The 14,246-nt window shown below is 39.1% G+C and overlaps 2 protein-coding genes across 3 annotated transcripts; one reads left to right on the top strand and one right to left on the bottom strand.

Annotated features, from left to right (window-relative positions):
• The first annotated feature begins 235 nt into the window (after positions 1 to 235).
• On the top strand, positions 236 to 8,556 carry ddx51 (DEAD (Asp-Glu-Ala-Asp) box polypeptide 51). The gene is made up of 16 exons (XM_087812508.1): positions 236 to 362; positions 1,068 to 1,381; positions 1,487 to 1,617; positions 2,922 to 3,072; positions 3,143 to 3,288; positions 3,984 to 4,055; positions 4,121 to 4,227; positions 4,543 to 4,660; positions 5,737 to 5,882; positions 6,477 to 6,660; positions 6,784 to 6,899; positions 6,966 to 7,082; positions 7,928 to 8,029; positions 8,094 to 8,157; positions 8,242 to 8,376; positions 8,436 to 8,556. The coding sequence occupies exons 1-16, from the start codon at positions 340 to 342 to the stop codon at positions 8,454 to 8,456; spliced, it is 1,947 nt and encodes a 648-aa protein (XP_087668634.1). The 5' UTR covers positions 236 to 339; the 3' UTR covers positions 8,457 to 8,556.
• A 322-nt stretch (positions 8,557 to 8,878) lies between these two features.
• LOC148062076 (cilia- and flagella-associated protein 206-like) lies at positions 8,879 to 14,151 on the bottom strand. 2 transcript variants are annotated; one of them, XM_087812944.1, is made up of 12 exons: positions 14,062 to 14,151; positions 13,870 to 13,944; positions 13,086 to 13,176; positions 12,835 to 13,023; positions 12,402 to 12,569; positions 12,101 to 12,300; positions 11,920 to 12,039; positions 11,660 to 11,855; positions 10,718 to 10,858; positions 9,417 to 9,610; positions 9,250 to 9,360; positions 8,879 to 9,182 (listed from the first exon to the last, which is right to left on the bottom strand). In XM_087812944.1, the coding sequence occupies exons 1-12, from the start codon at positions 14,149 to 14,151 to the stop codon at positions 8,961 to 8,963; spliced, it is 1,797 nt and encodes a 598-aa protein (XP_087669070.1). In that variant the 3' UTR covers positions 8,879 to 8,960. The 2 variants fall into 2 exon arrangements, with proteins under 2 accessions (XP_087669070.1, XP_087669071.1); XM_087812945.1 differs by lacking the exon at positions 14,062 to 14,151 and having other exon boundaries at positions 9,250 to 9,372; positions 13,870 to 13,939.
• Positions 14,152 to 14,246: the final 95 nt, after the last annotated feature.

The raw sequence follows: 14,246 nt of genomic DNA, 5'->3' as shown, positions 1-14,246 counted from the left end.
ACGGAAACAACGCACACTGGGACGTCACTTCCTAATGGACCTAGTATATTAAACTTTTTTTTTCGCAGTTGCATTTTTAAGAATTTCACTTGTAATTTATATTTTTCGTCAGAAATATCTATCATTATGTTATCATTTTATAGTTAAAAGAGACAATTAAAACGGGTAAAAGTTAGCGATGATGTCATCAAAGAGCGCCACGAAGTAATCACATGGCGATGTAACCATGCGATGTTAGAGGGATTCATTTTTCATACAAATCTTGATAAAGCTTTGTTAATATTTACAGTGTGAAGAACTGTAGCGAAAACGATACACGGTATCGTTGACCTGTCAACCATGTCTCTGTTTCAAGTGAACAGGTAGGCTACATTGTCATTATGTTATATGGATCTTCTTAACTTGCTTTTTGTATTAAATTGTTGTGATAAACATAATTTGTTTTACAGTATGGTGCTTAGAATTAAATGCATATAACTATTAAGTTACAAAGATTGTATTCATTAATTGTTCTACTGATGGAGTAGACAGTTTGATATAATGTAGAGGGATTGGAAATATACCAAATCCACATTATTCCTTCAAAATAAATACACAGTTCCACACTCTATTTCAGAGATTATAAATCTCAACTTTAAGTATTAATCATTTGAAGAAATTGTTATTGGAAAAGGAGTTGCAATACATGTTTGTTCAAAACATATATCAACATCTTAAATGTGCAAACAGTTAATCCACATTGATCACATACAATTGCTCTTCCTGTATTTATTTATTCACCATAATACATACAGGTATTTAAAGAAGTAAGAATTATTAAACACTTGTTTTGCTTTGATACCTGTTGTGAAGACGGCAAAGTTGAAACTAAATCGTATTACATTACTTTGAAGATCATCCTCAGTATCTAAAACTGGAGTATAAAATGTATGCCATGTTAGGATTCAGTCAAGCTCCTTTACTACTTTTGTTTTCTGTGTCTCACATTCCATAAATGAATAAATGAAGATGAATGCGATGATTGTCATTTTGAAAGCTTATTATTACCACGTTTTCGTTGCTGTCAGGTATCAAGGGGAGGATGAGGAAGTCTTGGAATCCACTCAATCCCGGTCGCAGGCGTTGCTTGCTAAGCTGCAGCGGAAGGCAAAAGAGAAACAGAACCAAATACCTGAGTCAGCAGAAACACCAGAAACTGCTCGTAAACTGAAGAAGAAAAAAAGAAAAGCTGAAAAAGAGGATGACGATAATGGACAATTGAAAAAACAGAGAAAGTCTACGCCAATCAACCCAACTTCAGATTCGGTTGAGACGCCAGTGCAAGAGCAACGGCAGAAAAAGAAGAAAAGCGAGAAGAAAAAAAAGAACGATGTTCAGTCATGTGTGTGCTTCTTTTAAATTACTTTTAGGTCAGATGTCTGCATGGCATTTGACATAAAGCTCTTGCTTTCACCTTATGTGCTAACCTGATTTTTCTTCATCGCAGCACCACCTCCAGCAGACTCCTCCATCCCTCTGAAAGATGGTGACAAAGAGGAAACAGGAAAAGAAAAAAAAACATCTGAACCATCTGGGTTCACAGTACTGGGTGGATTTGAAAACAAACCAATTCAAAAGGTACAACTAGATATCTTTTATTAAGATCCTTGTGTTTTAAACATAACAAGCGGGTCCTTATTAAAATCCTCCTTGATATTGTACCTCTATTGCACTCATCAGTATGTGTCTGTTTGTACAAAACTCTCTTTTAATTGAAATATTTACATTAGAAAATGTGCCTAAGCCCCGCCAAAGATTGAATCATGTTTACCATAACCATGCCCACTCTGCTGGTCAAAGGTCTCGGTTTGTCACTGCGCGTCATCAATCCCGGAAGTCTCCACCTTCAAGAGACTTGTATAAACAAAGCGGGATGTGATTACAGCTGGCTGGAGTGAACCCCATTATTACACTCTCGTAACCTCTCGTTTGCTGAGATTTCAGACGGGGGAGAACTTTGTAAAGTAATAACTTCAAAACATGGTCATGATGAGAGACGTACTGCATCTTAGAGAGGAAGACTTCAACATTTGAAACATTTGAGTCAGGAGTATTAGTATCAAAATATTAGTATATAGATATATTTATTCACAATACTGTATTGATATTCAATAGCACTGTATCGATTTTAAAAATATATATATATTTTTGCACTGACGTCAGCAGCGGCTCTGTTGCAGTGAAGATAATATTATATAATAATATAATAATAAAAATATGAGCATATGAAGAAACAAGAAAGACAAAACAACTTAACTTTGCTGTTCCGTAGAGACTGATAAACTTTCAGTCGATGCATGAAATTCAACAATAACAAATGTTCTTGTTAGTGTAACTGTTGACCTCATCATTGGAAGACCTGGACGCTCCGCCAATTTAACAAACTTCAGGACGATCAATTATGACACAAAAAATATGTTATTTCCAAATGTATAGATATATTTAACAGCAGTTTTAAAGCTGATGTTCGGACTCATTTTGGCTTTAAAACAGAGTTTAAAGTTACAAAATTAAACACTGACAGATATTGGATTGTTAATGGTTAATGTAAGTTTTCATTTTTGTCAATATTTTGACAAGCACTTTCCTACAATCACTTATACATTTGATTAGAGCAAGTTTATACTCATTTCTTTGCTGTAAAAGCCAGCAAAAAGTCTTACAGAGCCCCTAGTCTGTATATTTGGGTTTTCACATTTCCCTATTATTATTACGTACTAAAGTGTGTATGTATATTAATAATCAATGGAATGGTATATGGGGCTCTCACTTAGTTCATTATTAGGTTTACTATTTGTGACATTCATGTACACTACGGTTTTGTAGAGAGAAATAAATTGATGATGGAAAGCTAATAATAATTCCCCTCCTTATGTGTAAAGGTCCACAGGGTTCTGCCTCGGTGGCTGGCTCAGCCAGACCTCATTCAGCGAGACATTAAAAACAACAAGGTTCCCGTATCTGAAGTCAAAGGCCTTGCTCCTGATCTCCTGAACAAGCTACGTAGCCAGGGAGTGGAAGAATTTTTTCCAGGTAGGCAGTTGACGGATGAACATGCCACTGGTTAAAAAAAAAGCACAGGTGACTGAGATCTTTTCCACAGTGCAAGCAGAGGTGATCCCAGCCATCCTGGAGAGTGCACAGCAGGGTATGCTGATTGGAAAAGGGGGCTACAAGCCCAGAGATGTGTGTGTTTCAGCTCCCACTGGCAGCGGGAAGACTCTAGCATTTGTTATACCTGTCATACAGGTAAGCTTTCCTTACGTCTTAATGAAGTTCCAACTGTCTTTACTTGTTAAAAATTAAAGTGTTTCCTGCGGCTGTGAATATAGTAGGCAGTGGCTGAGACTATGATGAGTTGTTTTCTGTCTACAGCACGACTGTCCAGATTCCTTATTCAATACAGTTACTTGTGTGTTAACTTGAATGATATCTAATCTGGACTTGAGTGTTTATTATATTCGTAATAATAATCCTATAATAACTGTGTGTTTTCCTTCCTAAACTAACATATTGAGGTTTCTTATTAGAATAATTAACCTTTCTAGGGATTCAAATCCTCTTAAAACCAATATGTAATTTTTGTCGCTTACTACTGGTTTTTGGTATGTACTGTTTTGAGTATTGTTTTGATTGTTAAAGCGCTTTGTGACCCTGGTCTTGAAAAGCGCTATATAAATATATATTACTTACTTACTTACTTACTTAATAATTCCTCAATTTTAATTAAAAATCTATGAACTCTTCTGTTTTTAAGAAGATATATCTTTTTAACTATCCAAAAGCAATTTTGTTGTTGTTTTCGTGCTCCTTTGTTATTTTTAAAAGTCAAACATGCAGATAAAACATATTTGTGTGAGAGTACCGAGTGTTGGGAAATCTGGAGAGTTGTGGGAGTGTTCTCTTCCCGGGATGAAAACCTTCCATGTGTTCTTCATCCTCAGGCGCTGATGAAGCGAGTGGTGTGTGAAGTCAGAGCGCTGGCTGTGTTGCCGACTAAAGAACTTGCCCAGCAGGTGCTATTTAGAAAATGTAAAAATCGATATAATGATGGTAATAACAAGACATTATTCCTGGTCAGGTGTGTAAAGTGTTCAATTTGTATGCTGAGGGAACGTCACTGAAGGTGGTGATGCTGGCGGGTCAGAGGTCACTGGCAGCCGAACAGGCTTCGTTGTCAGAATGCAGGTAATTGTACATGCTGATCTTTTTTACTTTGCTTCTTGACTGAAATGTCAGGCCTGGATGTACTGATGTGTTAGTAATGGTTTTGAGGAATTCAGCCTATGGAGGTTCACTCTCAGTTGACGCTGTTTACCGCAGGCTGGTTGTAGCTTTCACATGCGGGGCTCTTTGGATGGACTCGTCAAACTTGAAGGATCCTTAAAAAAAATGTTATTTATCTAGCCTAGCCAAGATGGTACATCTTCTCCTTACATGTCCTTGTCACTGAGGATCATTTGAAACGCTTCTGCCGACCTTAATCTTATCTTCTTTGCACAGGTCTTCCAGAGAGGGATCCACACGCAGTTTGGCTGACATCATTGTGGCCACTCCGGGGCGCCTGGTCGATCACATCAATGAAAACTCAGGCCTCAACTTAGAACATCTTCGCTTCTTGGTGAGTGAGTCATGCACACACAGTTTAGTCCAGTATCAATATCCATTTTTATTTACCTTCATTTTAAGCAACACAATTTAAATGTGAGCCTTGATTTAATAATGTAAACCATTGATTTTTATGGTAGTCAAACCTGTTTCACTAATTCCAATATTGTTGCCTTATACACTCAAGAATCTTTCTGATTTGCATTTACATGTAGTTGCGGAACTTTTTTTGTATTCTCTGCGATAGGTTTGGAAAGTTATGAATTTCACTGCTAATAATAAATAAAATCAAACCTGTAAAAGTGTTTTTCTCTTGGCAAACTGCATTGGCGTAATTTCCGGGTTATAATTTCATATAAATAAAAATATATATTTCTCTGTTGATGGACACCTACGACTTAATTAACTAAAATTGTTCCATTATAAAACGTAAAATACAAACCACTAATTTTCTCAGTTCATTCCTCATCAACAAATCCCTCAAATTCATCTTCAGTGTCCGAGTTTACAAGTTGGAGAGCTGCGTAAATAGCCCGACAATCCAGTGTGTTGTGTTTTTTTCATTGTGAGGTGAGTGGCTGGAACAAACTCTGTGATTTGTGAAATAAAGCCAAGAACACTTTTAACTCCATCTACTTCTTGAGTTCTTCATACAAAATCAGACTAAGGCAACTGTAAAGCTACAAGCAGTGCAGCTGTGTGGTTTACCAAAGTCGTACTAAAACATTTTGCGTTCCTTTTTTTTTTTACAATTGCGCCATATTTATTCAATGAATCTTTTTATTAAGTTTTATTCTAAAAAAAAAAAAATCTGTGTTTTATTTTTACTACACTTTTGCACCATAGCCATTCATTTGAATTGAACCTTTGTAATGCCATTTAAACACATTTGTCTTGGTCAACGTCAGGACATTTTACCACATTACTAACTATTTAGTAAACACATTTTATCTTCTTTTTAATCGCTTAAAATGATGCTTTATATGTTTCTGAGAGTTATTATTATTATTATGATGATAAAAAATTAATTGATGACAATGTTTCAACACAGCTGTTTCACCTCGACTGACACTGAGATCTCATCCGTAGATTATCGATGAGGCAGACAGAATGATTGACGGCATGCACCAGTCCTGGATTAATGAAGTGGTCAAGTCAGTCTACAGGACAAGGGACGGAGCAAAGGACAAGCGTCTCTTCAGAAGGACTGAACCAGCATTTGTCTCGGCGGACAGGTCGGTGGCTTCTCTTGCCTAACCAAAAGATACTTTGAGCTGACGATAACGATAAAGAAATTAATATTTAACTTTGCATTCAGTTGTCGTCATTCAGATTTTTTTTCTCCAGCTTTTAGATCACCCGAAACACTTAATAGTTGATGAATGATTGGGGAAAAGCTATTTGTGCATTTTTAAACAAATAAGTCCATCAATAAGATTATTACTAAATATATATGTGTGAAATGATGGCAGTTTTCACTTCTTTGATATTGGCATAAAGGAAGTGTACAAATTACTGTATGTGAAACTTTTTCCTGCATTTTGAATATGTTTTATCAAATCAGAGAGAAGTTCCTACCTTTAGTAGAGACATTAACACTTGCACTACAGAAAACAAAACATTAATAAAATCCCTCTTGTTATGTTTAAAACATAAGGTGAAATAGAACAACTTCCGGGTTGCATCTGATTCCCTTTTTCACCGAGCATTACAACTGTTTATGGTTCATCAAAAATCTGGATAAATAAATGAGAAAGTATTAGTTTGTCTTGTTTACTTTTATTTAAACAAGCTTAATGATAGATTACTGGCTGGTGTCTGTGCCGCAGTCTGTCTCCTCCTCAGATGCCGCTGCAGAAGCTCCTCTTCTCGGCTACACTCACGCAGAACCCAGAGAAGCTGCAGCAGCTCGGTCTCCACCAACCACGTCTCTTCAGCTCAGTCCACCACATAGACCCGTCCACTGGAGCCCACCAGACGCAGGAGCACTTTGACTTTCCTCAAGGTTTGACGGTAAAAAGTGAAAGAAAAGTGGATCTCTGCCAAATGAACTGATCCTGTCCATAGTTATTTTTGTCAGCTGATTCATGTTTAGATAAACTTAGTTTCGCTTACAAAGCATGTGGATGTTTTCAGGAGTACTACATGCCATGCACGCTAAGCAAAAAACCTCTGTACATCCTTCACTTCATCCTTCGCTTGAAGTACTTCCCCATCCTGTGCTTCACCAACTCCAGAGAGGCTGCTCACAGGTAACACGCACACACGCACACATAAAATGGCCACAAACTCATCTTTTTGTGGTTGCTTTCTGTCAGACTCTACCTGCTGGTCCAGCTCTTTGGTGGAATCCAGGCTGCAGAGTTCTCCTCCAGACTTTCCACTGCTGAGAGGAAGAAGACGCTGAAGAAGTTTGAACAAGGGAAGCTCCAGCTGTGAGTCTTTTACCCCTCTCACTTAATTATGTTTCTAGAAGCAAGTCTCAATGCGATTCTTCAGTTTTTAATGCAAGAAAAGACGATATTTTCCTCTTTTTTTTTTTTTTTACATCTTCTGTAATGCTTGGTTTAATATTGAACAGTTATGACTAATGTAGTCAATTTTAGTTAATTGTGTATTTTATAAGGTGCCTTTTAATGTACAAGTCTTTTGTTTTATTTATGTTTATATTTATTTATACTGAAACTTGGCACTGAAAGACAAAGCATGTACAATATATACTCTGTAACAATTCGGTCGGTGCCACAAATGAACTGAAGTTTCATACCCGGCCCAACAGCAACTGTGATTAAGTCAATTTTGCAATTGTTGAATCTATCTGTCTGTCTATTGATTTACACACGATGTCTCTGCCATGGCTCATGGAAATATATTTTCCATCTTCTAAATAAACTTCTACAAATGCATGCAACAACCTCTACGGGCTGTTGCTATGGGTTACCTCTTGAAGCAGCCTGTAGAGGGCAGAGCACGCATGAAGTACAATGAAGGGAACATTTCAAAATACCATGAAAATGTATGTATGCTCCTATTACTCAAAACAAATGAAATTCTGTCTTACTTTGAAATGTAAACATTATTTTAGAGACCAGAGCCTTAGTACCAGTGACTATCACTTGCTAGGATGTGAAATGGTCTAAAATGATATTCATTATGGTCTTAAATCTACTTGTTGAACCCTGCAGAGAAGCTTAAATGAAGATTTAAATGATCTGGACACTTCTTGTCACAGCATGTTGTGATATGTGCCATGAAGTCACTGTCAGTATTTCCATTAAAGGTTGATCAGCACGGATGCTGCTGCTCGAGGCATCGACATCAGTGGGGTGAAGTATGTTGTGAACTACGATGCTCCCCAGTACATCAGGACCTACATCCACAGGTGAGTCCCCCAGAAGATAAGTATGCGTTCGTCCTCGCCTGACTCTTGAGTCTGACTCCTGCAGGATTGGAAGAACGGCCCGTGCTGGGAAAGCAGGTCTGGCCTTCACCTTCCTCCTCGGAATCCAAGTGAGTCTGCAGATGAGAACATCAGCTCGTGTCTGAAAAGCAACACACGACTTCACAAGTTTCTCATTGATTTTGTTCCCTCAGCGAGAGAACTTCCTGAAGATGCTCAAAGACGCCAGAAGTCCTGGGATACAGAAGCATTTCATCCAAGATCAGAGCTTGACAAGTTTGGAAGCCAGATATGCTGAAGTGCTGCAGGAGTTGTCAACTGTTATAAAGGTACCGAGTCACATCAACTGTTTAAAGATTTTACACTCATCATGTTTGTTTGTCTGCAGGGAGAACAACTTAGAAAATAAATGCTTGCCAGGACTGACTTGCCACTGATCCACAGATTTGTGACTAAAATGACTTTTTTTTTTCTTTTCTATTCAAATTGCTAAATAAACTCTACAGAATACATTTTCCTGTGGCTCATACTTACTAGTACTAATTACGTATTTAAACAGTATTAATTATTTTGACATTAAAGACAAGAGATTCATACATGTTTTTTAGTTTTTACTTCATGATTAAAATGATCAATAAACTTAAAACTGGAGTATTTGAAAAATAAATATTTATTCATATAACTGAATGCAAATATACTGGAGAACAGTCTCAAGATTATTCAGATAAATTCAGGATCTTCTTCTAGTCTTACCTCTTAATGATTTATCTGGTACTCATCAGCAGCTACACTCGGACACATTCAATCATGAATCTGGATTTAACGATTTCCCTGTGATTTTATTGAATGACCCCTGAGAGGCAGCAGAGGTCAACCGAGTTTTCAAATGAAATGACTGGAGAATAGTCATGTTTCAATCTTCCACATGTCTGGTCAAGTCTATCTTCTGCATGCCGGCCAGTCTTCGTCCCCTCACACCTGCCAGGTAGACCTGAGGACGGGGGACGTTGCTGTGTCCGTCTCTCCTGGTCTGACTGCCGGTTTCTTTCCGTCTCCACGTCTGACTGCAGTTCTCTCTTCTCATGTGACTCGCGCCGGTCTGAGCCGAGTGCGTGGCTTTAGTGCGCAGGTTTGTCTGCAGAAACACCTCGAGTCAGCAACATGCTCTCACGTATCTGAGCCCTCGACGTGGAGGCACTGACCAGTTGGATGGCTCTCCTGCGGAGCTCCCACTCGTTCCAGTGATACGAGCGCTCCAGGTGGGTCTCCAGCGGGTGCACGTCAGTCTGGGTGCTCATCTCACACCTGGACTCCTCACTGAGGGACTGCAACAGAGAGAGGTTTGCAGCTGGACATGGAGTGAGATGACCGGGTTGCAGTCGTGTCCTCTCACAGGCAGAAGGTGGAGCTGCAGCAGGTGGATCAGATCAGGAGACTGCTTTGCTTTCTCTTCCACCTCTGAGATGAAGTAGTTCGGTCTCCTGGCAAACATCCGAGCAGCTTCTCCAGAGGAGAAAACGTAGAACTTCTTCATGTGCCTCAGGACCCCGATCGATGGATTTCCTACCGAGGAATAGAATCAAACATCAACATAGGTGTGAACTTCTCATCAAACTCAGATTTGACACAAGCAACATCCTCTCAGGAGTCTCCTGCATTTACTCTTCCCAGGCACCACTTGAATTCTATACACATAGATATAGATCTTGATATATATAGATATAGATATAGATATATATAGATAGATAGATATAGAGATATAGATATCTATCTATATCTCTATATCTATATCTCTATATCTATCTATCTATATATATATATAAAAACACTCTGTTTTTTCCAATGTTGGTCTGTGAGCTGCTGCATGATGATCAATCTATCTCAAGAGGGTCCATGTAACTATATTAAGTATTTTGTATAGATTTACTCAAAATACTGTAACATAATCTTCAACTTCAGACTGTAGAAATTCCTCTAGCAATTTAATTTTGTATTTATTTCGATTTTTCATTTCAATATATAACCATATGAGACCAAAACACGTTTGTTTTTCCTGATTTTAACTATTTCCTTTCACATTTTGAATTACATTTTAAATTAATTTAAAAATAAGCTTGTTATACAGTAAAACATAATGCCATAAAAATAAAAAGCTTTTTGTTTACCCTTTCTTTTCATTTGCTTGAAGTAAGTAAGTCAATTATATTTGTAGAGTTCTTTTCTAGACCAGGGTCAAAAAGCGTTTAAACAATCAAAACAAAACTCAATAAATAAAATGATGGAACCTCACAACAGTTACAGTAGATAATGTGGCCCCAGAGGATACTTGGTTTATATTCCCTTGGGTTCACTCTGCAGTATTCACACAATACAAAATCCTTCCAGGCTGTGGCTCTTAAGCTTTGGTACGATCTTCCTCTCCCTCTGTGTTTGATGATCTACTGACTCCTTCTAGAAACATCTTAAGACATTTTTATTTCTTAACCTTTTAGAGTTTTTAAATTTGTAGGTATTTTTATTTTTCAAGCGCTTTGTGACCCTGGTCTAGAAAGGTCGCTTTACAAAAAAACTATTACCGGTACTTACTTACAATTGAGGGTTTTCTTTTTTGCTCTTTCAATATCATTCCTCGTCCATCAAATATTTGATAGTTCATAATGACAATCTTACCTGGAAGTAGAAGACCATCAAATGTCACAAGGGTGTATCCACAGAATCCATCATATTGCAGAGGCAAATGAGGTACATCCTCACTTGTTCCAGGAAAAATCCAGTCCTGCTCCTCCATCTCTTCAGGGTCGATGCATTCAGCTGTTAATAAAATACAAGAATCACATATTTAATAGTGGTTAAATGTTGGCAAGAATCTGGTGATATGATACAGTATATTACGACAGAGGAGCCTATCCCAGATTCTACGGGCGAGCGGTGGGGGACACCCTGGACAAGACACCACAGAACACACAAAGACAGATAACCATTCACACTCATACGTATGGACTATTTCCCCAAGTTCCCAATCAATCTCTTTATGTTTCTGGACTGTGGGAGAAAACCAGAGTGCCCGGAATAAACCCCGGCAGCACGGGAAGAACATACAAACTCCACACAGAAAGGTCACAAGAACTGACAAGCTTCTTGCTGTGAGGTGATCAACTGCCGTGCGCCCGGAAACAACAATACATTTGTAGTATTTCCCTAGTACTTGACTCTGGTGTTGCAATATTTAATTGCCAAAGTCGTAACTGCTTTCATTTGTTTTTAAACCAAAATACGTCAAAATCAGCTTCAAAAGCTGCTGGAAGGGACTGTATCCTCTCATCCTCAGTAGTGCCAAGATCATACTCCAATTCCTTGTTCCGTAACTACGAAGGATGTAATGACCACCGTCATCTAGCGGCTGGAGGTTTAACTGCAACACATATTAGTTGTAATTGTAAATGATTTTAGTTTATACAAATTAATTAAAATTTAAAACAAAGTACTGTAATTTAAAAAAAAAGATTTCTACAGTTTCCTGGAAAAATATTGCAGTATATTGGTGGATATTAACTCTTGTATTGAGTTCTGTGACAGACTGTTAAACACTTGAATGTTTACCTACATACATACCAGAGCCGTCCATCATCCTCAGAGCGTCCGTCTTCACCTCCGAGCCCTCCAGCAGCTGGTCCAGCTCAGCTTCACGCCAGGTCTGGGTCTCAGTGAGGCAGGTCTGCAGGCCCGACATCACTCTGCTGCAGGTGCCAAGAAGCTCCGCCTCTTCCTGAAGTCCGGACCACAGTTTGGACAGGATCTGGAAGAGCGGCTGCACACAGCAACGAACGAACGTCAGGCTGTTTGTTGGCATGTCTGTTCTTTCAAATGCTTACAAACACTTTGGTGGTCGGGACGGATTTCATGGTCTGCACAGTTTTCTGCAGCAGCTCCAGTTGGGACCAAAGTCCCCGTCGGAGCTCTTCTTCGTGGTGGACGCCCCTGCGTGCATCTGACTGATGGAAGAACCTTTTAAATGCTGACTCAGCACAATACTAGTCACAAATGCAAAATCACCAGCAGCAGCTTGAGAAACTGTTCTTGCTGTCTGACGCTGTAAAGAGCTGCTTTGAGCACGCTCAGAGGAACAGCGCCACCATCAGCCCCCGTGACCGTCATCTCCAACGCCGCCGTGTATTTCCACGCCATACCCTGTGATGTCATCAACGCCTTCTCCAACTCCTTGAGCACTGGAGGATTGTGGTGGCTGGTGGATACTGGAGACAGCCAGACAAACGAAACAACCACGAGGAGAATGTCTTGAATCAATGACACTTTCAAACTTATGGCGAGTCCCTTCAAGAGTCGTGGTTCTTACGTAGTTCCTTTAAGAAGGTCTCTTGCATGCTGGTTTTGCTGGTTCTGTTATAAAGCCAGACCCCTACGACCACGGTGGCCAACTCCTTCAGCTTTCTTTCCTTGTCCCTCTGGAGGAGCTTCACGAAGGTCTCCAAGCTGGTCGGGGGGAAGACACTGTGCAGGGCAGCTGGAGGAAACAAAGAAAAGATCGAGACAGGAGACAACAAAACACTTTTTTTTTCTCCAAAACAGTAGTTGCTGCAGATCTCTCTCAGACCCCAACAGACACACAGTCCATCTGTCTGTGCTGGGGTACAATCACAGACCCCTGGCCCCCATTTCAAATACATGCAATTTTGAGAAAATGTAAACCATGTGTATTTCTTAAATAGTAGGAAAAATTTCCAGGATTCCATATCCGTTTGTTCATTGTAAGGGTGCGCTCATGTTACCTTTGACCTCTTTATTGATGATGTCATCAGCAAGTGAGGCCATTCCAGAACTCAGCAGCATGTAAGAGACGATCTGAGCGTAAAGATGGTTCAGGTCTTCACTGCTCCTGGCTCTGCTCTCCACGATCTCTCTGTTCACACACCTCAGTCGGAGTTCTTGAGCTTCGTGGATCTTCTCCAGCAGATCGTCTGTGAAGACACATTATTTGTACACATTTCGCATCAAATCGAAGACTCACAGAGCAACTTACCTCTTGACGTGTATTCTTTGGTGAAATAACTTTGCATTTTGATCGTGTCCAGACAAATATTGCTCTTATCCCTGAGCTCTTTTAACACCAGCTGCAAGATCCAAAAGAGTGGCTATTAAAAACAACATTTTCTGACATCAGTTTTGAATACAAAAAGCATTACAAAACATCCAAACAGTGACTGTAAACTGACTTTAAATAATATATATTTTGTAGCAATGAAGCCAGAACAGTTTTCTCAAGACCCAATAGCTGATGATACAATGAAAGGTATTGGCTGAACAAAGAAGAATACCTTGAACTTAAGTAATAAGGCTGTGGTTTTCTTGCCTGCGAAGCTCTTAGATCAGACCTGGGCAAAGTGCGGCCCGGGGGCCACATGCGGCCCTTTGACTGTATTTATGCGGCCCTTGTAATGTCAAAGTATGATCATGTATAAATGGTTCTAATGCAATATAAAGTTATTTTTGTATTTATTCATTTAAAACACTTATTTACCTTTTCCCTCCTTTTTGTGTATACTTTTTTGAGTATATATTAATCCCTCAAAATATTTAAAGTTAGTTGAAGAAATGTTTTGAAAAAAACTCAAGAATACAAGAATAAAATTGCAGCTTATTAAGCTTAATAAATGTCACGGCCTAATGACACTTGTCCTTTTTTTAGGGATTTTCTCGTCTTTCTTTTTTTCTCGACGGCCCCTAACAAAATTCACAGAATTTAATGTGGCCCTTGAAGAAATTTAATTTCCCACCCCTGTCTTAGATGGAAAGTTTCAACTCACCTGACTAACTCTCGTCACCTCCTCCTCGGTCAGTCTTTGGTTCATATCTGTGGACTCCACGACCATTGACTTCACCTACATTAAGATTGACAATTATTATTATTTTTATTATTATTATTTTAATTGGCGAACATTCGACTCGTGTTCTTAAATAGCGCACAAAAAGTGTCGCAGTGTAACATGGTTACTGACCAGAAAAAAGACCACCGATTCCGAAACTTCCAGCCCACTCGCCGCACACTCTCCAACTATTTGGACGGTGATGTGTTCGAGCGTCGACATCTCTAGTTTTCCTCCTCAGCCGTCTTTAGCGGGTCTCTTGCTCAAGATGGCGTCGACCGGTTTGTTTCATCACCATGGCAACGCTGTGCACCCTC

This window comes from Callionymus lyra, chromosome 17, assembly GCF_982586985.1.
Source record: "Callionymus lyra chromosome 17, fCalLyr1.hap1.1, whole genome shotgun sequence".
Taxonomy (NCBI): domain Eukaryota; kingdom Metazoa; phylum Chordata; class Actinopteri; order Syngnathiformes; family Callionymidae; genus Callionymus; species Callionymus lyra.
Note: the sequence above shows the minus strand (reverse complement) of the source record. Positions and strands in the feature narration are given on the sequence as shown.